A 25,769-nucleotide genomic window follows, 5' to 3' on the forward strand; every position below is an offset into this window, starting at 1 on the left:
TATATATAAACCTGTACATGTTGTAAAGCTAATACGCCACTGTAATCTCCAATGAGAGAGGGTGATCAGAACGCAGTTAGGCATCTTATAATGTCAGGATTAATATATTTTTTTTGCCATGGACAGTCATTTAACTCAAAAATATTTTAGCCCGCATGTCACTCATAAAGCACAACAAGGACATATGCTTTGTGCTGCACCACATTTTTATGCCAGTGGCGTGTCGGAATGTTGCTGTAGCACTTTAACTGTTGATGCACAGCAGAGGTGCCCATCAGGACAGCTGCCATCTCCTGGTCGACTGCAAAGGCGTGACGGAGTCAGATATGCCTCCATATAGAGTGGTGTGTGAATCTGCTTAAAGCCTGAAATACTTGAGTTCAATCCCTGCCAGGTGCTGTTCTATTTCTGTTATTTTCATCAAGCAAAAATAGCTTAGTTTTAGTTACATTTTATTATAACTTAACATTTTAGAGAAGAGCCCTCCCGTTGTCTAACAGTAGATCATTTTGACTTTAACGTTTTTAAGTACCTCCCAATCTGAAAACCGTGGTCAGCCCTGCTTTACTGCTGTACAGTTTTGTGGCGTTTCCTAGTCACAAACCCACAAGAATATTAAAAAACAACACAGAATTGCAAATATTACTGCAATTCTGTGTAATATTTTGAACATTTAAGCTTGATCTATTTGTCTATTCATATATGTTTGGGGTTCTATGCATAATTGGCTGGATGGGTAGCAGTCACTTTCACTTCTCCTTCACTAAATGGAGGAGATTATGTTTGATTTTTAGGTTTTCTATTGGATTACACAGTTTTTCATCTGCCCAACAAAGGCTTATACCGATGCTGTCATGAGTGTCACCTGACTGTGCTGCACCTCTAATTTACTGCCTTTTTTATGACCACACAGTATGTTCAATAATAAATTAAATTCTATTTTCCCCCCATTCTTTACTAAACAGCCAATACAGCTTTTTGTAGTGACTGTTAGCTAGTTTTGTACAGTGGAGGTGATTTCATGTGACCCAAGCCACATTAACAGTAATGTTATGTATATGACACATATAATAGATAGATAGATAGATAGATAGATAGATAGATAGATAGATAGATAGATAGATAGATAGATAGATAGATAGATAGATAGATAGATAGATAGATANTAGATAGATAGATAGATAGATAGATAGATAGATAGATAGATAGATAGATAGATAGATAGATAGATAGATAGATAGATAGATAGATAGATAGATAGGTAGGTAGGTAGGTAGGTAGGTAGGTAGGTAGGTAGGTAGGTAGGTAGGTAGGTAGGTAGATAGATAGATAGATAGATAGATAGATAGATAGATAGATAGGTAGGTAGGTAGGTAGATAGATAGATAGATAGATAGATAGATAGATAGATAGATAGATAGATAGATAGATAGATAGATAGATAGATAGATAGATTTAAAATATCAAGATGATTATAGCAATACTGTGAAAACTTATAAACAAGCCCAAATAATTTTTTTTCCTGTGAGACAATCAAAGACTTTGAGTTATTTGAGAAAGCACTGAGGACTGTAGAAAGAAATTCGATCAGAACAGTTCTCCACAGCCAAAAGCGTCTCGCCATAGAGGCGCGTCACGCATCGATTTTCCTAACTGTCTCCTACAGCCACAAGCTTCCATCCTCATCCTCTGTAGTAAAAGGACATTTTGCGTCATTGCTGTCCGACAGTTTAGACAGTAATATATGTGTGTACTGTAGGCTGTGTAACTGTGGGCAGCAGTACACACATTATGCTTCATTGTATTTTTCTTTTAAGTCGCAGCTGCATTTCACTGCAAACAAGCTGATTTCCCTGACTCTTAATTTGCCAAAATGCGGTACTCGGTCTCGAACCACTTATTCATGGAGCTTTCGAGTGCTGCTCATGAGCAGCCACAACATTAAACAGAGCACAGAACAGTCTGTCATCGTGCCAGGTTAGAAAAACATACGTACACACCTCAAAAGCCTAGTGTAACATATCACTGATTCGGCGGACTGGGTTTGTATTAACAAATGACGTAGGGAGAAACATGTTCTGTTAAATGTGTCATGCGCCAGGGAAGGAGTATTTATTTCAGCACGAGCGACTGTCAAAAGATAAAAGCACTCACTCAAACCGAGCCCTGAAAAGATGTTCTCCAATGACAGTGTCAGTTTGATATAAATTATGGAAAATGATAGAAAATCTTAAACGGATGAAAAAATAAAAAAATAAAAAAATAAATAAAAAACAATAAACATAACGCTAACGTCTTACCCGGCTGCTTCTGCGGGGGAAACTCGCGCGGAGGGATTGTTGGAGAATAATTTTTCTCCTCCCTTTGCCAGTCCGCGTCTCTCTGCTCTGTTGCTAATAGTTGTTTTCCAAAACATAGGATGATGTGCTGTCAAAGAAGAAATGTCGAAAATGCCTCCTTACAGCAGCAATGCGTTTACCAACTGAGTCGAACTGTAGAGGGAGACTGCTGCTAATAAATACTGCATGCAAACATCATAGTGATAGCTTGTATCGCGAGAGCAATACAAGCTATTCTCGGTGCCAAATTTTCTCCCGCAACGAGTTAAAAGCCAGTAACAGACGAATCGTCGCAGGAAGTGAACATCAGGAGGTATCTACAAACACAGGTAAAGATAAAAAGACACTCAACATGCATTACAATATACTGCACCGAAAATTCAGTACACTGCAGTGATTCAAGTAAAAAAAAAAAAATTCCTTGCTTATTAAATGAATTATACATTTCAAACGTTTAATTTGTGGTATTTTTTTATGATTTGCCTTCCAAAATATAATCCACACTCAAATTTAACTTTGTCAAAAAAATAAAATAAAATAAAAAAACAAACAAACCTGAAATATCAGACCAATAAAAAGGATTTTTAGTAAAAAAAAAAAAAAAAAAAAAAGTGGGTTTAAAGAAATGTGGAAAGAATATCCTGGACCAATAAATAATAAATGTAGGCTTATTGGTCCAGGATCTTTTTGGATCAGTACCATGTGGGATAGATGCAGTCAGTCTGTGCTAAATTATGAAGAAAAACCGGGTTCCTCTAACCTTAATCTCATCTGTATTTTTGACTCTCTCATGTTCCAGAGATTCTCTGCAGTGTTTTGGTCAGGCCAAAATTCCTCATAATTGAAGGTCAATAAATCAACATTCCTCTTTTTCTCCAGACACTGGGGTCTAGATAATCATTAATAGAGGAAATTGCTCACATTCCTACAGGTTCCTCAGACATGTGAAGGTGTGTGAACACTCCTTTTCTAGCTGTCTGTTCTTTCATTTTCCCCACTGCGCTACCCTACATTTTATATTTTACCACAGTGTAGCCATAAGGTCTGATTCTGAGTCGTTGTTGCCGCAGTGACAGCCCTCCTAAATATCTGCGGCCAAGATTCACTTCAGCAATATTTTCTGGATTCAACTTACTTCCACGTCTTCAGTGTCACCCTCCTGAGAACAACCTGTCCACCCTCCAGAGGTCACTCTGTGTTCCTGCTCCCGTCTCCAGCATCCTCAGCTCCAGGACTCATCATTCTACCCAGTCAGCCAACAACCTCCAGCTGAACTGACCTCTCCCTGCTGTCCATCGTCCTCATCACCAGTGAGCTCTTGTCACCATCGTCATTATTACTCCTCTGTATTACACGTCGTTTTATTTCCTGCTGTCTCCTCACAGTGTTCCTGTTCCCACTCCAGCTACCATTCATCATTCAATTCTTATAAAATAAACCTTTTAAAACCAAACTGGATTCCTTGAACTTCAACAAGTGAGGCAGTGCTAGAGGAAACGTGTACTGTATTGATTCAGTTGAGCTTTCTGAGTTTTTTCAGCTCTTAAAGCTTGTTACAACCAGATTTGTTTTACAGCTTTGAAGGCAACTTCTAACAATCAAGAAGATTTAATACATTGCAAAACTTTATCTAATCTTTCCTCCTTATCTAAAATTATTGGGGAGCAATTCTGTTTATTATGTCCAGTTGAAACCAGATATTTTCATCCAACCAGTGAAATGGCAGATTTTTCTCTCATTGTCTGAAGTTAAATCATACCAAATGTTTCTTGTTTTACTTTTGTTTCAATTCAGTTTGTTGATATAATGCTAACTCACAAACCTGAACGGGCATCAGGTCAAAATCTTTCATGTTTCTTTCCACAAGTTAACTGAAACATTTGAGTTAATTGGAGGCACGCCTGTGGATGTATGAAAATGTAAATTATCATTAACTATTTAAGTGATGGCACTGTTATATACTGTTCTGGTTTTACATTAGATCCAGCAATCACTAACCTACAGTCTGAATTGAATGTTTTTGTACAAAATTTGGCCTCTTTACAAGAAAACTAAACTGATGATTTTTTTTTCTCTGAGTAAACCCATTTTCTTCAGTAATTATTGGGTTACATTTCAGAAATATTGATGGATCAGATGAAATGAAGTATTTCATGTCCAAAATGTTGCTTAACTTATGTTACAAGTACATCTGTCTTAAAGTGGTTTATCTGGTTTGCATCCCAGTAAAACTGTGACTCTGTCGTGACATTATGGTATGAGACAGATAATCTGTGAAAAAGTTGAGCTCCTCTACCTTTTTCCAATGCTAACTGGAAACAACCAATCAGAGCCAGGAGGAGGGTCTTGGTGCTGTCAATCACAATCTTGTGTAGCTGCTACAGTTTCTCCCCGTCAGCAGATCCTGTTGTAAATGCTCAGGCTAGTTAGCGTAGCCACCGATGAATGGCGGATAAATGGTTTTTCTGGTCATTAACACATTTAGCAGCAAATACATGAGGTTGACTGACAGTGCTAAGCCCCTCCTCTTGGCTCTGATTGGTTGTTTTCAGTCAGGACCGGTGCATTGGCAGTAATAGCTCAGAGAGGAAGTGGAGGAGAACCATCTTTTCACAGATTATCTGACTCATATTAGACTGTCACAACCCAATGACATTTTTAACAAATATGTAAAAAACATATTATTTATAAAAGTTATATAATGCAGCTTTAAGCTAAATATCTATATAAAGAAGTCCTGCCACGTGTTTAAAGGACCTGATGCTCAAGTATCTCTTCACTGTTGATGATTTTTGTTAAAGTTGTTTCAAAGTCATGTGCTTTCCAAATTCTTTAAATAGGAAGGCAATTTATACATATTTCAAAAATGTACAAGAGGTCCTCTGCTCACAAGTTTATCTCAAAGAACTTTAAAAAAAATCAAGAACACACACACATTCTTACAATCAAAGCCTCTGCCAAGCCTGAAGGGACAACTGAAGGGACAACTGTTGGCTTGGCTTTTATTGGCACTGGGGACACTTGTCCTCCCCACACTCCCATAAACATATCAAGCAAAGGTTTAAAGTTACACAGACTGTGTGTGTTTGTGTGCGCATGTGTGCGTGGGTCTGGGTGCGTACATGCATGCGTGTGTGTGCGTGTGTGTGGGTCAGGAATTTGGGTTGTTGTATTTGTCTGTTGACTTTCCTATCTTTTATTGGAGCTTCAGGTTCCCACAGAGTTCTGTTGTTCATCTACAGCTTCTCGCAAAAGTATTCATACCCTTTGAAGCTTTCCATATTTTATCACATTACAACCACAAACAAAAATATATTTCTTTTGAGTTATATGTGAAAGACTGACTCAAATCGATATACAGTTGTGAAGGAGTGAGCAACAGCACTCGCCCTCCTCTGAGTCAATCCCTGGTGGAACCACTATTGCTGCTGTTACAGCTGCTAGCTAGTTTTTAGGGTTTGTCTCCCACAGTATTGCACATCTAATGTTTGTGAACAAACTCTCTGAGTTCAGGTCTGGACTGTGACTATGTTTCATTTTAAACCATTCCACTGTAGCCCTGTTGTCCTGCTGGAAGCTGAACCTCCGTCCCAGTCTCCAGGAGGTTTAGCCTTGCCTTGGTGAGTTTACAGTTGGGCCGTACTGTTTCAATTTCCAGATGACGGATTGAACGTAGCTCTGTGAGACGTTCGAAGCTTGGGACATCTTTTTATGTCCTGCTTTAACCTTCTCCACAATCCCCAGAGTAACACTTCAAATGAATCAGGTAGACTCAGTAGACTGAGGTTACGGCTCAAACATGTTGACAAGTAAAAACATAAACTTCAATTTTAGCTTTTAAAACTTGGTGTAAAACCTAAAAATAAAAAAAAAGTGAAGTGACAGATGCAATAATAAGCTAAACAACATTTGTCCTAGGTTCAGATTAATGTATTTTTAATTCCCTAATTAACTGTACAACGACCGGTGTAAAAAGCAGAACATAAAACTGATCAAACAAGGATAATATGAGACAGAGGTCAGCGGTGCCGTGTTGGCTGGCCCCTAAATTTGATTCTGCTTACCTGTATGCGGTTCCTCCACCTTTATATCAAATGTATCTGATTTTCTTTGTTTCTTCTCCTTTTTCCTTTACAATTACAGAATCCAACCAAATCCACTAGTGGACAGCTTTTAGGGAATTAAAGAGTCGAGGCCGACGCCCAAGTTATTTATTACATGATCAATACAGTGTGGTCTGGAACTGCAGAGGCTGTTCAGTGAGATTCACTATTCTAAGCTGCAATCCATCCATTTCTTCTTAGCAACTGTTTAGCTGTTGTCTTTTCTGATTACAAGCATCAATGTGAACATCAGTAAATCTAACTTCTCTTTTGAATAAAACAACTACCCATAGTTAAGATAACTTATTTGTGTCAAAGCGAAACAAATAGATTTTCATTCCTGGAGGTTCAACTCAGTTTTTTTTTTATTTTTTATTTTTTGTCATATGGCAACTTTATTACAAACCAAACAATTAGTTGCTAACTGCAAATCAGTCTGATAAATGAGATAAACTCATGTTTTATCTGGGAAACACTTAAAGTTGTAAAATGTAAATTTTTTAGCTTTACATCATGTTATAATGTTATTCCCTCATCAAAAACAAACCCAGAGTGTTGCTTTGATTCTTTCATGCATGTTTGAGAAATCCTTTAATCTCCATGGCAACCATTCAGCTGTGCAAATCACATGTGGGTCCCTCACTCAGCTCCTTCAGACTAGCCAGCAGCAGTTAGCAAACATGTGGTGTAACTGTGCATCTGTTGAGCTCATTTTATCAGCTAATTTTCAGTGAAACTCTCATGAGAACAATGTTAAAGGTTAAAGGGTTAATAGAGGAGCTATGTTGCCATGATTTCCTGAAGGCAATTTCAGAGAGAACAGGAGTTTTTAAAGAGACTTTCTTTCATATTTTATATATATATGTTTATGTGTATGTAGTTGTTATTTTTCTAACAACTGAAGGTAAAATAGTTGCTTGATAGTGCCACTTTTTTGCATAATGTACCTGGAAGCCCCGTTAGTCATACTGGTATTTAAATTTAAATCTGGTTCTGATTCTGCATCTCCAGAATCAGAACCAAACATAGAGAAGCAGCATTCAGCTTCTATGCACCACAAATCTGGAACAAACTTCAGGAAAATTGTAAAGCAGCCGAAACACTGAGTTCTTTTAAATCCAGACTAAAAACCCACCTGGTTAGAGTTCATTTTAAACCATAACTGAAACACTAGCCAACATTTTGATGTGTAAATACAGCACCTGGAAAAATGCACTGTTTCAGTTGTTTTGATTTTTGTACTTTTATGATGTGAAGCACTGTGAACTGCCTTGCTGCTGAAATGTTCTAGACAAATACAATATGATTTGATTTGATAAATCCCTCAGATTGGTTTGGCAATTCTAGTTAAGTAAAATATGCAAGTAAATGGCTCCACTAGTACAGACCTAATGTTAAAGACAAGAAAAACACTAGAAAGATGTCTCATAGAAAAGGGTCACTATTACTGAGAAATCCAACAAAGGGGTAGAGAAGAGTGTGTTGATAGAGAATATAAACTTGACTATTACTAACCTACAACTATACTACTATACCAGTTTACGCTTTTTCAGTTTCATTGCATCAGCAAACATTTAGAGAGTATATGCTGTTCTGTTAGTGTACAAATGAGATACACAGAGTTAAGTGCTTGTTGGTCCGCATCCAGCAGGCAGTGAAACAGCTCTCTCAGGCTAATCTCTAATGGCACACAGAATACTGTGTGCTGCTGAGCCAGATCTATTATCTAAATGCTACTGCAGCAACACTGTCTTGGCATAATACATCAATCTGCTTTTTGCTTAGCCTCTCTTTTGCTCCACTTCACATCCACTTTAAGACGCTGTAATTTGCACCACTTACACACCCTGTGCTCACTGACATCAACGCAGCCACATGGTAACATTGCTGCTGCTCTTTGTGGTTTCACTTCACAATTATTTTTATGTGAAGTCTTCGACTTCCAAATGTTCACAGCTCTTGCCACGCTGTGTTCACATTGCTTTGCTTCAATGCTGTATTTGAGTTGGGGAAGAAACCAAAAAAAGTGAAACCCAGATTCAGCTGCTGCAGCATGTCTGCTCTGCTCCGACTCTGCAGAGAAATGTACTCAGTCACAACAATGCACAAATAAATACGGTGTGATAAGGAGCACTTTAAAATGCGGAACAGAACGTCCACATTATAACTGAAACTAAAAAATGAATTTGGAGGTGTTTTTTGCTGTTGCTAATTTCTAGTAATAAATAGAGAATAAGAAGAAATCTGATTATTGTCAATTTATTCCTAAAAGTATTCATAAGAAACGCTTATTGGAGAGCCCAAAACATATAAAAATGTACGAGTTTAAAAAGCATTTGATAATCCTATATGAACTAGGGTATTTATTCAGTAGAGGCGATCTATTGACTTGTATTAATCACTTTCCATTTCGACAAGAAAGTAGATTTGGGTACAAGCAGCTGGGTAACAGTTAGTATCTCTGTCTGGTGTTTTACCTGCAGTTCCTTTGGTCAGCTGTCTGACTGCCAGTCTGTTAATGGTGATGTTAAATAAGAGTCATTTTTTTCTGTGGATTTAATATTTTTTCTGTGATTGCTATGTGGATGTTTCTATTTCATTTCCTGTTTAACTTTGGGAATGAACCTCTGTTAGATATAATAGATGTTCTCCTTTAAGTCTGATGGGATTCAACCCAGAGCGAAACTGTGATATTTGAATGAAGGCTATAAGCCAAGACATGGTTTAAACATGGTACCAGGAGATTTATTTCTGTGGACAGACAGAGAGGTTGAACAACTTTTAAATAACGTGTTGGAATATAAAGTTAATAAAACAATTTATCAGCTTTGTAATAAAGTGTTATTTTACGGTTAAAGCTTGTATATGCCCATGTGTAGACACATGATGTGGAAACGTGGGTGTTGAAGGTCGAAGGTCATTTTTGCGTCCATATTGGGAGGGACAGCTGGTGTAAAACAGTTGACCTTTGATCTCTCTGTCCTCTGCAACTTAATGTACTGGAGCAGATGGACTTATAAACAAGTAGAAAGTGTCTGAACAAAGATAAAAATCAACAACTTTCTGATAGCAGCCATCTTTCCTCCACTGCATGGCCAAACATCGACAAAGTGACGTCAGCGTTGCATTATTTGTTGCAGTCGGACTGTCATGTGTTTACTTCTAAATCTCAGGTTTCCAACGTTCACAAGCAAACGCAAAAAAGGAGAATTCACAAGTCTTCACTTTTGAGGTTTTATTATTAACAGTTTTTATGATATTAAATGTAAGTTACATGTTAATGCAAAGTCAAATCGCATAAAAGTCTATTGAGTTTATCAGATATCTGGCTGTGTGTGAACAAGTCCTGGAAGAAAAAGCAGTGGTTAAATATTGAGGGAAATATTTATGTGAGGAAAATGGCACAGAGGAGGAAAACACAAACAGTGGAGCTTTAAAATATGAATCTCAGTGAGACAAAGAATAACTAAACACAATAAATTAATAACACGATCTGGGTAAAATAACTAAGAACAGATCAAACTAAAGTAAAACAGGTAAAAGGCTGATCTAAACAAAATAAAGAATAACTTAGGACTAAAGGACAAACCCAGGATCCTGGCCCAAATTGTATGGAGGACGGTCAGAGCACCCTGTGGTGTGGGTCCAACACATCGATACTGATTCTGAATGAACTTTGCTCATTAAATAAGTGAACATATACAGTTTAATATATATCATGAAGCATAAGAACTTTATTCATTCTCATCTTCTGAAATAATACTTACTAGTGTGCTTTTTCTAACATTGGCTGCACACAATATCACACATCTGTGATATTGTGTGTATCTGTATTAGAACGGCTCTGCAGACTGGAAACAAGTTCCAAGATCTTCAGTGATTTGTTGCTTTTGTCTGATCAGCTGGTTGCTTTGTTCAAAGGCTTTGTTAGCATTAAACTGGCTGATTAGTCAAACATGTTCCAGTTTGTGTAGTAACAATTTTTTTTGGTGAGATTTCCTTTGCCAAGGTACAAAAACCAATTAAATCAGTCTTTGAGATGTACAGGTTAAATAAGTTTGGGATTTCAGGTATGGGAACCTAAAAATCTGTCATCTTTTCAACAAAAACAACAAAGACTTAAATCTAAGCAAGAGTTTTTAGAAGAAACACCTAAAATCTAGCATCTAAACATCCACAGAGACACATAAATAAACAGAATCATGTAGGAGTTTCTTCATCAATCAATGCTGAGCCTAGACATCTAAGGATCCCCGGGTCTCCGGCCTGAGAATCCTCATCTTCGGGAAAAAAGAAGAAGAAAAGAACAAGTCAGAAAATGGGAAACCTCAAGATTAAATCTGATTCATGTTTGTCTTCACCAACCGGCAGATTGAACCGGAAATCCGTGTTGGGTGAGGGTGAAAAGGCAGGCGTGCCATATCCAGGATTAGGAAAGGACGAGTCATGTGTGTGCAGGTTCTGCGGCAGTGAAAACATGCGTTCTGACGGGTTGAACCGATTGCTGCCATATGTGAAAGGCGCCTGCTGGTTCCCGTACATAACTGATCCATTTTCTGTGAAGGAACAGGCTTTTTTTTAATATATATATATATATCCAAAAAATGGTAAAACAATGCAAACTTCAATGGATGACTCGCATCACATTCCCTGTCAAAGTCTTTCCATCGTTCAAAAGGCTTTAATGTGTTATCTGTGCTTTACTTGGTCTAATAACATTGTGTGTTCTTGTAAAATTCAGGAAAGTGTCCAGAGATAAGAGCTGTGGAAAAAATGAACAGACCACTTCTCTGAAGTCCATTGAAAACCTCAGTTATTCCACCAAATACTGATTTCATTAGTATTGTTGTTTCTAAATGCACATTTCTTTGCATTATCTGAGGTCTGAAAGCACTGCATCTTTTTCATGATTTTGACCATTTCTCATTCTCTGCAAATAAATACAAAATTCTTGCTTGGAATTTTAAGACATGTCAGTAGTTCAAAGAATAAAAGAACTATGTTCAATTTACTCAAACATTTACCTATGAAAAGTAAAGTCAAGAAAAACTAATCATTTTAAGTGATCTCTTCATTTGTACCCAATGATTTATTTTTTAAACTCAAACCAAATAGTATAAATGTTGCATACAAATGTTAAACATTTCTCTTTAGAATTTTTTATGAGTTCTGCAATTGCAAATGATTTTAGAATACTTCCAACATGTATAAAAAAAACAAACTTTTTTGTACATGTACTTTTTATTTTTTCTTAGTTTCCCTATTTATTTTGGCCCAGATATAAATAGTTGATAAAGAAATGATAAAGAAAAAAAAACATTCATATTTTAATGTCTATATCTTGGACCCATAACTCTCATGCGTATGGATTAGAAACTTACTTGCTCCATGTTTGCCTATTGGGCTTGCAGCTCTGGACCACTCATAGTCATCATCCAGCCACTGGTTCACCAATTTCTGCTTCACGTCTTTCTTTCTGCAGAAACAGAGTTTAAGTAAAATACTAGAATTTTTATCTGTTCTTAGATTATTGCTGAGCTGAAAATCAGCTTGGAATTAGAGTAATATTAGTGCCTCTAACCTTTAACCATTAACACTACTACACTTATATCCTCCGTCTGTTGCTCGGTCGTACATATTCTCAAATTAGTCAACATGGAAGCTACTGGAATATATTTCAGTTTTCTACTGTAAGATCAGCTAAGGTGTTAGTAGCTAAATAAGGACGACTTTAACAAACTAACAGAAACAAATCTCTTGTTAAGGCATCATTTTCTGTGTGTGCATCATACACTGCTACAAGAAAGTGAACAACCAGTGTTTCATTCTCTGTACATCCAGTTACAGCAAGAAGCACTCAGTGAAAAAATACTTCATTTCTGTGTTTAAAGATTACCGTATTTTCCGCACTATAAGGCGCACCGGATTATGAGGCGCACCTTCAATGAATGGCCTATTTTAAAACTTTTTCCATATATAAGGCGCACCGCATTATAAGGCGCACCGTCGGCTTTTGAGAAAATTGAAGGTTTTTAGGTGCGCCTTATAGTGTGGAAAATACGGTAGTAGAACTATAGTGTGTAATCACTGTCAACATATTCTTGATTTTATCTGCTATTGGCCATGAATTACTCTTCAACGGTCCCTTCCATCCCAGCCTCCCTCAGTATTCATAGATGGTGACTTTAGTTGTCCATGTGAATTAGTGCTCTCTACGTTAAGGGCATAACACTACATCACTACACCATGTCTGTTTTAAAGTTCTGCTTGTTAATGTGCTGTAAAATGTATGATTCATGGATACATTAAAGGCAAAGCACTTAGTCTTTTTCCCTTTTTGTTAGCGGTATCATGTTTTGCAACAAAAAAAAAAAAAAACATATCACAGCTTACTTACTTTGTGTGTTTCTGTTTGTTGACAACAGCATATGCAACCAGGGTTACCACAGCAACTAACAAGACAGCCAGGGTCACACTTAGCCCTGCATAAAACGGAACTTTCTGTATGGGCCAGCTACAATCTTCTCCCAAGTACCAGATGCTGTTCACGTTTTCACATCTAAGGAAGGAATGAATCAAAACACAATTAAAGACAAACAACAAAGTGTAGTGAATAATTAAATATTCATTTAAATATTAATAGAAAATTTTATTGAGATGCTAAAAACTAAATCTTATAACAGCCTGTTCACTAAAAGTTATGTTTTTCCTTCGGTTTACTTAGTACTTTAGCAGGAATGTTTATTAACTGATCTTTTATATGAACCAAGTCAGTGTGGTCGATTGTGATGCACTGAACTGGAACACAGGAAGGTGTCTTCAATTAAACATATTTAAAGTTAAATAAACTGCAGTGAGGACTGAAGAACTGCTCAGTTCTTAGAAGAGTGCTTGTCTACTTTGACCTTCATACTGTATCTCTCTCATCATTTAGAAATATAGATTAAGTTTGACTAATAAGACCGTGAAATCAGTATAATCTAATAAGCTGCAGTTTTTTGGAGTTACAGTTCTTGATCTCTATAGCAACAGATAAGCTAAAATTGGAAAAGTGAAAAGTTGATATTGTTTGTTAGGTAAAATCAGTATTAAAAAAAACCAAACATGTCAACGTACATGCAGATCTCTCCCAACCCTTTGAAGATGCTGCAGGTCCCCTTATTATGGCACTCTATAGTCTCATTATGTTCTGGGTCACATCTGCTTCTACAAACAATCGTGCCATTTTCTAATGTAAAATTACTGAAGTATTCAGCTATATCCGAGTCCTGCAGTATTCTCTTACATAGACCTACAGAAAAAAGACAGAAGGTTTTAGTAAGATCATGCCAACTTAATCCATCCAGCTCCTTTCAGAGACCATCAGAGTACCTCCCACAATAAGAAGGTGAGAGACAGGATACACCAGGGGTACACAGGTTGCTACTCCATCACACACACACAAGGAAGGGTACAACGAGGCAGCCGCAGACTTACACACAGGAGTGAATTGGAGCGGACAATTATCTGAACATTCATCCATGTCTGGCTCTGGGGTTAAACCAGAGTAGCAGAGAGAACTCACATGCAGCAAACATGAGGAGAACATACAAACTCCCCACAGAAAGAACCCAGCCAGAGACCACGGCCAGGATCCAGTTTTAGACCAGCTGATCCATTGTTGCAATAATTCATGCTTGCAGCTAAATGTTTCAAAAGCAAAATATACTGATGGATTTTTGAAGAAGTTAGCGTATGGCTATGATTGTACCAACATTTATCCATGGTAAATGATAGAGACTGTCAGCCAGTATGGACTCCATTCCAGACAACAGGCTAGCTTTAAGGCCAACACTGATGCATCTGCAACAAGGCCAAGCTGAGACTTTATTAATAAAAACAAATAGTTTATCGATCGCATAAGAATGCTTCATTTTTATTTTATTGAATCTGTGATAACTTTTGTGATGGTGTACTAGCTGTTAACCTTAGCATGGCAAACAAAAAGGTTGATGAACATATAGTTAAGGTCAGTACAAAGAAAGTGGGAGGTGCTTAAAAGACCTTTATTGGTTCTTCAGAACAAGAGTCACTAAGAGGGAAAGATTCATCCTTAAAGACCCTTGCGATCCTAGTTCCCATAAGAAAGAAGTTTGCATATGCCAAGATCAAATCAAATCAGTACATGAAATCCTTTATTCATTTAGTTGCTGGGCTTTGAAATGATTCCAGATGAATCATTTCAGTCCTGACATAAGTTTGTGAATATCAGTTTGTTTTTTGCTTCTCTCTCTGGAATGGGACTGTTGTGTGAGGATTTTGTAGACTGTCAGAAGTGAATTACCCCTCGGGGACAAAGTATTTCAAATTTTAGGCTTTGCTATCTGCAACAGGGCTAATAAATATGACAACTTGTCTCAGTTTCTTTTATCTTAATGGAAAACAATTAAAATAGTTTCAGCTAACTGGTAAAAATTTTTACTCAAATTACTGATTAAATTCTAGTGTAATTAATGCTTTCTGGAGTACTCATCTATACAGTTTGGGTGACAGTGGTTACATTTGTGAATCAGAAACACATTGAGATGCATGTTACAAAACATAGCCTGTGTTCAATAGTTGCTGCACAATTATTTGCTAATACTAATAAACAAAAAGTGATGATGACCTCTTGGAGTAAAATCTCACACAAATGTGGTTAAAGACGTGAAAGTAAAAACAGACTGCTGATTACTGAACTAGAGGCAAAAACCATTTTATTGGTATTTCCACTCCATATGTTATAACAAGGTTGATTGGTAACATCCAGATTTTAACAAATAAAGTGTGTCTTGTTCATGAAGAGACTTAGGACCCCCAGGTCCTAAGTCTCAAAATACAATGCATAAAGAGACTTAGGACCTGGGGGTCCTAAGTCTCTTTATGCATTGTATTTTTCTACTTTCTTCTTCTCCTCAGTGATCTCCATCCTCTTTTTCTTTCCTGACTCCTACCTTTGTTGAAAAAAGTGGAACTTAGTCGCTGTGTTTCTACAGAGCTTATACCTGACTGGTGTGTTGTAAAGAAACTTCTTACAAGTGGGGGATGTGTTTAGGTTCAGAGGTGGATCATTTGGAAACCCAGGGCTTTGAAAAATATATTTTTTGTCTAGAGAAGATAAATGTGTGTAGGACTATCCAAAAGTAGGCTGAACTTTACTTGCAGAGCGAAACCTTTTACTAATTGTCCAATACTTTATATTATGTGCAAATGGTCACACAAACTGTAAATACATCCATCAGTTGATGAAACATAAGAACTTAATTTAAAATATACTAATTATTCCATCCATCCATCCATTTTCTTTACACCCTTGTCCCTTAGTGGGGTCAGGAGGGTTGCTGGTGCCTATCTCCAGCTAACGTTTCGGGCAAGAGGCGGGGTAAATATACCAATTATTAATATCTAAAATCTTGTGACAAATCTTATTTGTCACAAGATTTTAGATATTAGTAATTTAATTACATTTGGAAATATTCACAAATCACATTCTTTTTGGTGAAAGAACAAATCTGACACATTCCTTAAAGCTCATTTTTCCCTAAACCGTGACTTACTCCATGTTATGGAGAGTTCCTTTTTGTGTACTAACCCAACCCAATGCTCACTCATACATTGTTATTATAATATTTATATGCCACAAACAACCTAAGCACACGCTTAGCAAACATGAGGATACTACTTTGTGTCAAATTTTAATTAATCGAGTTTGATGGATTAAAATGCCATGCCCAAATAAAAAATCGATAAATCAATACTATCGCACACGAACATCTGTTAAATTTACGTCATAAAACGCTTATCGTATAAAACATCTGTTAAATCTACGTCATATATTGCTTATCGTATAAGACATCTGTTTTAATAAGGTTTTATAAAGTCCACCATAGCACTAGCACACGATTAAAGAACATACTTTTTCATAGAGATTAGGACAGAGCACAAGAATGACAGGACCGAGTAGAACTTTGATAGCTTGGCCTCTAGTCAAACCTGATTCCATATAAAAATAAATGCATAATTAAAGATTAGCTTTGTCCATTTCATCGTAAACCAAAATGAACCAGCTTTAAAAAAATCATCTTGTTCATGCATGTCAGGCTTAAACACACAGGAGATAAAAGTATCTTATTTAATATTAGTTTATGGAAAACTATTTTAATATTTGGTTGGTTTTTCTTTTTTCTGTGACTGAAACAAGCTGTATAACTGACCTCTATGTTTACGCTACAACTACCATTACCTGCACAAGACATATGAGGAACATTTTTATCATATATTCAGGAAAAATAAGGTTGAACGATTGAACAGAATCACTAACAGCATGGGCAATACATTTTTAGTTTATTTTATTGTTTTGCTGGGTCTGCCTCTCTGTGCATAATCAGACAGGATGATAAAAATGTTCCTTTGACTAGAGGCCAAGCTATCAAAGTTCTACTCGGTCCTGTCATTCTTGTGCTCTGTCCTAATCTCTATGAAAAAGTATGTTCTTTAATCGTGTGCTAGTGCTATGGTGTTTTTTTTTTTCTTTTGGTTTCTCTAGATAGGAGAGGAGTTAAAAATGATAAATAGAAAACTACCTGACAGAAGAAAAACTAAACTAAAGACATGGTAAGCAATTCTAACTTAATTTAAAATGATTAACCTGTACTAATATTAGTAATTTTGTGCATGTTTGATGGCTTAGTAAATACTTGTTGAGTTAGGGATCAGTAGAACCACATTTCCTTGACTTTATTTTTAATAAGCAACAGCTTAAAGTGGCTGTTGGAGACAGGCTGCTGAGTTTTCTGATACAAGCCGAGTGCAGCACAGAGAAAGAAAAGCTCTCAAAGTTAAAAATATGGATCAGTTGTCCACAAAATGAATCCATTCTCTTTTTATTTAAATTGTAATTTTTTTTTTTTATTTACTGTAAAAACAAAATATTAGTCAATAAGATACTTGACAATTTAGTAGATAGTGACTCAAAATTATTTGGACCTTTATTCACCTGGAGCCAAGTTGGTTGGCTGAAGTGACAGAGCTGAGGACGGTTTATCAGATACCAGCTGAGAGCAGCACAGAGAAAGAGACGGTGAGGAAGTTATGTAAACACAGATAAATTTTTGTTTATGAAATAAACTATTYTCTTTTTTTATTATGATTTGAAATTAATATAACAATTAACATGATTTATTAAATGCTTAACTATTGAGTAGTGACTATAATTTCCATGACCTTAATTTCTTCATCAGCCTTGACTGGGATGAAGTGACTGAGAGTGGATCCAGACTTGAAGGTGGAAATAAAAGTTCTTTATTGGATTAAATTTATATGAATGAAGCAAAAATAAATAAATAAATAAATAAATAGAGAGAAAACTTTGTCCAACTGTAATGATTTACTTCTTGGAGTGATGCATGGAGCAGGGTCTGGTGGTGGGGTTCCCATCTGATATTTTTGGATCTTCAAGCAGTTGAGTCGGATGTTGGCAGACTAGCTTCTCCACCTCACTTCACCTCACTGCTGCCTTTTATCTTCAGGTTTTCTCTTGCACAAAAAAAGGTGGACTTTTGGGAAGCATCCAATTTATGGACTGGAATTTAATAGACCGAGCTTGGAGTCTCACAGAGAAGGGAGGTCCCACTGGATAACACCAGGAGGTCTTAGTTTTTCCCACACCGGATGAAGGAGCTTCAGCAGAGTGGGATTCATTGGAGTCGAGCCTAATATGCTCGGAGTCCTGGAACGTGGGAATCTCGTGCTGAACCGAGGATTCGAACGCTGCTGATGGAGGTAAGAGCAGATTTGTATCCAGGAGTGTAGAGGATGAAGCATCAGCCATGGAGCAGGGCCTCGTGATGGTTTTGTCCATCTGTAGTCTCTGAGGTTGGAGCAGATGAGCTACATGCTAGTTGATTAGCTTCTTGCTGTCTTCTCTTTTGAGGCTTTTCTCTTTTAATGCGAACCATTTTTTTTCTGTCAGAGCAATTGGTTCTTCCTCTACCAAATGCAACAAGAAGAATGACAGGGCCTCTGAAAAATATTTAAAGCAGAAAAACAGAAACTCCACCCCTTTATCTCTATTGGCTCATTCAAACATAGACTAATAAAAGTGGGCTGGGGCATCTGCTGGGGAGCAGGAAGATAAAAGCAGTTGGGGGTGGAGTCTATGTGAGGAGGAGTTGCATCAGAAAATTTGCATAGGTATAAAACTTTCAACTTAGGGGGAGGGGAATAACTGGGTCAAAAGGCAGGGTACACCCTGGACAGGTTGCAGGGTGTTTTTATTTTGATAACAACTTAATGTAAATCTGCCCTGACATGTTTGTTATTTACAATTTAAGAGAAATATCCAGAATCCTATTTGTTTTATTTTATATGATGCAACAGAGAAAGTTCCAGAATCCTGTCTGTTTTATTGTATATGATGCAATAGAGAGAAAGTTCCAGAATGTTTCTACGATGCAATAGAGAGAAAGTTCCAGAATGTTTTATATGATGCAACAGAGAAAGTTCCAGAATCCTGTCTGTTTTATTGTATATGATGCAATAGAGAGAAAGTTCCAGAATGTTTCTACGATGCAATAGAGAGAAAGTTCCAGAATGTTTTATATGATGCAACAGAGAAAGTTCCAGAATCCTGTCTGTTTCATTTTGATAACAACTTAATTTAAATCAAAACAGATGTTTTTTATGCGATAAATTCTGCTCTGACATGTTTTCTTATTTAAGAGAAAGTTCCAGAATGTTTTATATGATGCAACAGAGAAAGTTCCAGAATCCTGTCTGTTTATTTTATATGATGCAATAGAGAGAAAGTTCCAGAATGTTTATATGATGCAATAGAAAGTTCCAGAATGTTTATATGATGCAATAGAGGAGAAAGTTCCAGAATCTTGTCTGTTTTATTTTGATAAGAACTTAATTTAAATCAAAACATATGTTTTTATATGATAAGGACTTTATAAAACCTTATTAAAACAAATGTCTTATACGATAAGCAATATATGACGTAGATTTAACAGATGTTCGTGTGCGATAGTATCGATTTATCGATTTTTGATTTGGGTGTGGCATTTTAATCCATCAAACTCGATTAATTAAAATTTGACACAAAGTAGTATCCTTATTTTTCTTAACTTAGCATTTGAGGTCCTGATACATCAAATTTTTACTTGTTTTAACATAAGTAAAACATAGTTTGCCCATAGAGTGCTTAAGCCTTGTGTGTGCGTGGACTGATTCAAACGTAGAGGACTATGGCAAATGATACAAATTTTACCTGTGTGGAGTCAGTTGGACCCCATTTCTACAGACAAGGGTTAAACACTTACCTTCCTCGTCTACATCTGTTTCCTCCGTTGAGGAAGTTATGACATAACCTAAAAATCAGAGGAGAAAAAAAAACTGTTATTTGAGCTCAACAGAAAAAATGAGGCATCAGTGAGGATTTAATTGAGTTGTGATTTTGTTAAGAATGATTTTTTAAAATATATTACCTGACTCCAACAGATTTCCAATAACTTCTTCAACCTTTTGAAAGCCCTCCTTATATTGTCCTGTATGGTTGCCGTTATTAACTTCCAGAACCACATCATGTGCGACATTTACACTGAGGGAGACAAATTTTTCTGAATTAGCTAAAATTATGACATTAATCCTAATCTTGAAAACATGTACAACTGTTCTGTATATGAAATGCACTTTTTGTTTCAACTGTTATTGTTTCTGTTTGAGACCAACAAAATATTGTGACTGTTATAAGCTTTCAAATATCAGACAATGTCAGCTGCTGCTCCTCTCAGATGTGGTGTACCACAAGGCTCCGTTTTAGTCCTGTCATATTTTTTCTTGTAGCTGGGTTCATTTTCCAAAGGTATAATGCATCATTCCATTTTTATGTAGATGATATTCAGGAAGTCTGTCTTCCTGTAAAAACCAGTTGGTCCCAGTCAGCAGATAATCTACTGCAGTATTTGGACTGAGTAGAAATTACTTTATGTAAACAACAGAAAGACAGAAGTTTATTTGGTAAATCCAACCTGCTGACAGGAAGCAACAGTGTTGATGGATCGTTGGACTCGTCTGACTGTACATCCATTAGGAATCTTGGGGTCAATCTTTGATTCAGATTTGAAATAAACAAGTCACTGCAGTAATCTAGCTTTTTTCATCAAAGCCTTTCTAGTAAGATCAAGAATTATTTTCCCCAAAATGCCTTTGAGATGAAGATGGTTATTTATACTTTTATTACTCCTTGGTTGAACTATCGCAACTCCCTCTATCTGGATTAACCAGTCTCTTTTTTGTAATCTTCATCTTATTCAAGTCTCTTAATGTGGATAAGGCAGAAAGAACATTTTGCCCCATTGTATTGACTTTCCCCCACTGACTACCTTTAGAATTTTTTTTTTTAGAATTGATAAGATCTTATTAACTTGGAATGTCCATATAGGTTGGAACCTCTTTATCTTTCTGAGGTTGTACATGCACAGAAGAGTTCTACCAACAACAGACTCTTCCCAGAACTCAGCTCGTTACCAGGGGAGACGGAGCTTTTTCAGCAGCAGACCTTCCATGTCTGTGAGGTCTGATGGAGCTTTGAATAAATTCAGTTCTGTCATGGCAGTGGTTGATGGAGTAGGACCCAAATGCAGAAGAATCATGGAGGCAAGGCAAGTTCCTGGTATAACGATGTAAGGAAGAGGATTGCTGGTGCGGTTTGACCAAGATGAAGTCTGCTACCACGTCTGGAAACAAAATCTTTAGCGTACTTGAAAACCATCAACGTCAAAGACGCTATCCTGGGAAGTGAGTTAGCAGCTGGAGTTAATGCACAAGAAGCTACAGGGCTAGCCCGTGATGTCATTCAAATGAGTGGCAATCAGATGTTCTGGATGGAAGAACAATCAGACAATATGATTTGCACCAATGATTTTATTTATTAAATATATTGCATAACTAATATGAAACTATCTGAAAAGCTCATTTGAAGGTTTGCTTGTAGGAACCTTACCCTCACCTTCACTCTGAGACTACTCAGCCCTCCTCTGTTAACTGGTCAGAGAGTTTTATTTATACTTAACTGGGCAGCTGTTACATTTCAAGCATGTGATCTGCAATGTCTGCAGATCCTTTTCCAACTCATAATGAGTTCACCCTCAACAAGGCCTACTCAAGGTTTAGATACTCAGAGTTCATTTTATTTATTGATATCAGTTGTTCCGGTAACTAAGAACTTGCTTGCTTGGCAAAGCCAACAAAGAGGCACTCTGAGTTTGTTAAACTTCTATTTTTCAATATTTCCATTGAAAAATAATACATTTCAACAGAAAAATAGAGGTTTTTGTTTTGTTTCTTTTTCAGAAGTATTCAAAGAAAATCTTTTCTTTTTCCCTAAATCTTTTCATTTATTTATGCTTGTCTGTAGAAGGAGTTTTTTTAGGCAGATTCTATTTAGCATTGTTTTGTTCAATCAACAAAAAGGATTTAACTTTTTGCTTTGAAAAAAAACCATGTACACTTATTTACTTGTCTGTGCTTTCTTTAAAGTCGAACGCCTTTGCTTTGACTTCTCCTATCTGAAATAAAGATAAGATAAAGAAATAAATAAATTAGTCAGCTATGAGGTTCACACTCGGTTTAATTATTTATTATTAGTTTGTAGAGTGTTTAAACTGCTTTACCTCCTCTGCAGTGTGATCAAATGTTGAAGCAGGACCTCCACGGCTAAGAGAAGCAATGACAAGAATCTCGTCAACTATGACTGCAATTTAAAAAGAGTTCCTAACACTTTATTATTTACCAAATAATGACACTTTTAATGCAAAGTTGCTCTAAAAGTTACATAAAAAGTCCATTAAAAGTGCCAACTTTGCATGATTTTGTAAATTATGATAATTTAATGCAAAGTTGGCATTTTTAATGGACTTTCAATGCAACTTTGCATTAAAAGTGTCATTATTTACCAAATTACACTTCATGACAACTGTCATAAACATTCATAAAGACTCCTTTATGTTCATGACAGGTGTTATGTCATGTTTATGACAGTGTCATGTCAGTCTTATTCACACCCCTTCAAATAAAGTGTTACCAAAGAGTTTTATACAGTTTGTTGCTTAAAATCACATTACTAAAATATTCGTTTTGGAATTATCATATCTTGATGATAACATTATAAGCAACTAAAATATACTATAGCTTGTTTACCTTAACCCGGTCACAATAATATCTTTGAAAAATGGAACCTCTTGGTATTTTGGTTTCATCTGAAAAGGAAAACACAGTGATGGCAGCTACTGAACAAATAAATCAACTTGTATAAACATATTAGTTTTAATTTCATGAGTGCTAGCCTGTGTTTAGGTTACTTTGCTGCTGCAATCATTTCTCTGAATATCAAAGACTCTAGAAAATTACAGTTGACCAATCAGAAAAAAGAGGCTTAGGTTACAGCTCTGAAAAGTGTGTACCACTACAGATTTATGGATTTGTTTCTGTGGAAGTACTGGTGGAAAAGTGAAGAGATGTTTTTTTTTTTTGTTTTTTTTTTCCAACGATCCATTTTCTAAGTTTGAACAAATGTTTTTCTTGCTATGCTACTTTTACTGCATGTTAAAAAAACATTCTAGATTAAAATGTGGAAGTGAAGATAGTGGAACATGTTTACATGGAACTGTAACATTTTTGGTGTGATTAGGGTGACCATGTTTTCCACAGTAGGGAACTAGGAGAGGCCCCAAGGGACAAAACCTACAAACTCTCTTACACGTACAATCAAACTCTCTTACACGTACTGTCAAACTCTCTTTCATTTGCTATCAAAGTCTCTTGCATTCACTATCAAAGTCTCTTGCATTCACTATCAAAGTCTCTTGCATTCACTATCAAACTCTCTTACAGAGGTTGATTGCAACGGAAGTTAACTTAAAATTTCAGCTTCTGATTGGACACCAAGCAGGAGTAGGCGGGTTTCACAGACAGAAAAATAGCTGAGAGCCAGTGACTCACAGAGGCAACTATGACATCGTTAGCGCTCCTACAGTAATGTCAGCATTATCTGAAGTGTTTAGAAGCCGACAGCCAGCATCAGAAACCCCATCTATCAGTGGGATAAAGCTAGCCGCCTCTTCGGAAATGGCAGTAAATCCAGCCTGTACTCGATTTTAATGTGCGCGACAGCACAAGTTATGACGCTCTCTTTTCAAAATAAAAGTGGATCTCCGGTTTATAGATAGGTTTTTTATGTTACTTTTAGACAGGTTACTGTTTACATCTCATTTAGAAAACAGTAATACTGAAGGCCCACCTCAAAATTTGAGGTGGAAACTAAAGGTCAACAGCTCATGCGCATTTAAATGACATGCTCCATCTAGTGCCCTAAGATAACAACTAAAGTTAATTCTTATGTGCCCATGCGGTCTTCAAATGTGGAACTTTTCCCCAATCAATATTTAAAAATGTTTTAGACAGCGGTCTTTGTAAACGTAACCGAAACGATAATTGGTGGTTTTGTGACCTATCTTGTTGTGGTCATAATATTTTACTGTATTGTTTTTGTGAAAAAATAAAAAATAATAATAATAATAAAAAAATAAGAATATTTGGGAAAATGGGTCAAAGGATTTATCCTCTCTTGAATACCATGAAAAATTATAAAACCATATTAGTATATGGAACTTTTTTGTTTGTTATAGGTCAACTATTACTATCATTATTACTGCACTTTATGGTATTGCAGTTGTATTATCTGCACTTTTAGCAATGTGTCTATGTGAGAGGATGCCAAAATGTGATTTTGTTGTTACTATAATAATGACATTAAATATTGAATATTGAACCACAAAACTTTTAGAATTTAAATAAATAATAAAAAATATATTTTTAAATCAAATTAGCAATTAGCATGTGACAGTGATTTATACAGTATAGATGTAGAGTTTATATTCTTAGGGTAAAATGTGGGACTTAGCAATAAATATTTACTTAAACTTGGTGCTTGTGATGTTACATTTTGAAAAATCTTGACTTTTTTTATGGACTGCACAGTGGCACAGTTGGTAGCGCTGTTGCCTTGCAGTAAAGATGCACTGGGTTTGAATCCCAGGACATCTGAATTGGTGTTACATAAGAATAAAATACATGTAAATAATTTTTTTTATATTTAGTGTGGCTGCACAGTGGCGCAGTTGGTAGAGCTGTTGCCTTGCAGCAAGAAGGTTCTGGGTTTGATTCCCGGCCCCGGTCTTTCTGCATAGAGTTTGCATGTTCTCCCTGTGCATGCGTGGGTTTTCTCTGGGTACTCCGGCTTCCTCCCACAGTCCAAAAACATGACTGTTGGGTTAATTGGTCTGTCTAAATTTCCCCTAGGTGTGAATGTGTGTGTGCATGGTTGTTTGTCCTGTGTGTCTCTGTGTTGCCCTGCGACAGACTGGCAACCTGTCCAGGGTGGACCCCGCCTCTCGCCCGGAACGTTAGCTGGAGATGGGCACCAGCAACCCTTCCGACCCCACTGAGGGACAAGGGTGTCAATAAAATGGATGGATGGATATATTTAGTGTGCTACAGTCAGTGCTACATTAAGCCTAAAGCCCAGACTGTGACTGAGTTATAAGAATTTCTCGGAAAGTGCCTCAAGTTGACATTGTTAATTGGAGCTATCAAAATAAACTGGACTGAATTAAATATGATTAAATAATCTAAATGAGAGGTATGATAAATGATTATTTGCAAATACTTATTTTTGCAGACCAGATTATTTACTAAACATTTTGAAATAACACTAAAGTCAAATTGACGTGAATTATATTACCTCACTCAGAAAGTCTCCTACAAATGTTTTGTATTCATTTGATGATGGGTTGTCATACTCTGGAATGTAATTTTCCCTGATCACCACATTAATGATCACTGTCCGATTAAAAGCACCTGGAAAGATAAAAGAATAAATAAATTCATTCATTCATTCAAAGTTACAGGGCTCTCAACTCAGAGTGAAATCTATGGCTGAGAGGAATAACACTTAACTATAGAAAATTCACTGTACCTGGCACAACTGCTTCCGCCATTTCACATGAAGAACCAGAAAACCCAAGGACACATATGCAGTTGATTCCATTAAAGGTACCACCATTGTGACAATGGAATGGCTTCCTAGTTGTTACAGCTACAGTTGTCCCAGACTGTGCAGGTGATGTTTGTTGAGATTGTGAAGTAGTATCAACCTGATGGGGTGTGGATGAGTCAGGGAATGTGGATGTCCCAGACCGAGTGCTTGTTTCAACAGGGCTAGATGTTACTGAACCAGATGGAGAGGTTG

General features: G+C 36.6%; 2 protein-coding genes across 2 annotated transcripts in view; both read right to left on the reverse strand.

The window, feature by feature from the left end:
• ache (acetylcholinesterase (Yt blood group)) overlaps positions 1-2,566 on the reverse strand; it is a 24,150-nt gene extending 21,584 nt beyond the window's left edge. Inside the window, exon 1 of the mRNA XM_008434980.2 lies at positions 2,301-2,566. The gene's annotated coding sequence lies outside the window, so the exon portion shown is untranslated. The remainder of the gene's footprint in view (positions 1-2,300) is intronic.
• Positions 2,567-9,662: 7,096 nt separating this feature from the next.
• Positions 9,663-25,763, reverse strand: muc3a (mucin 3A, cell surface associated). The gene is made up of 12 exons (XM_017310300.1): positions 25,497-25,763; positions 25,263-25,378; positions 22,661-22,719; positions 22,135-22,177; positions 21,980-22,029; positions 19,948-20,060; positions 19,783-19,830; positions 13,559-13,733; positions 12,840-13,001; positions 11,824-11,918; positions 10,808-10,998; positions 9,663-10,722 (listed from the first exon to the last, which is right to left on the reverse strand). The coding sequence occupies exons 1-12, from the start codon at positions 25,516-25,518 to the stop codon at positions 10,678-10,680; spliced, it is 1,119 nt and encodes a 372-aa protein (XP_017165789.1). The 5' UTR covers positions 25,519-25,763; the 3' UTR covers positions 9,663-10,677.
• Between the last annotated feature and the right edge of the window lie 6 nt (positions 25,764-25,769).

This window comes from Poecilia reticulata, linkage group LG18 (assembly GCF_000633615.1).
Source record: "Poecilia reticulata strain Guanapo linkage group LG18, Guppy_female_1.0+MT, whole genome shotgun sequence".
NCBI lineage: Eukaryota > Metazoa > Chordata > Actinopteri > Cyprinodontiformes > Poeciliidae > Poecilia > Poecilia reticulata.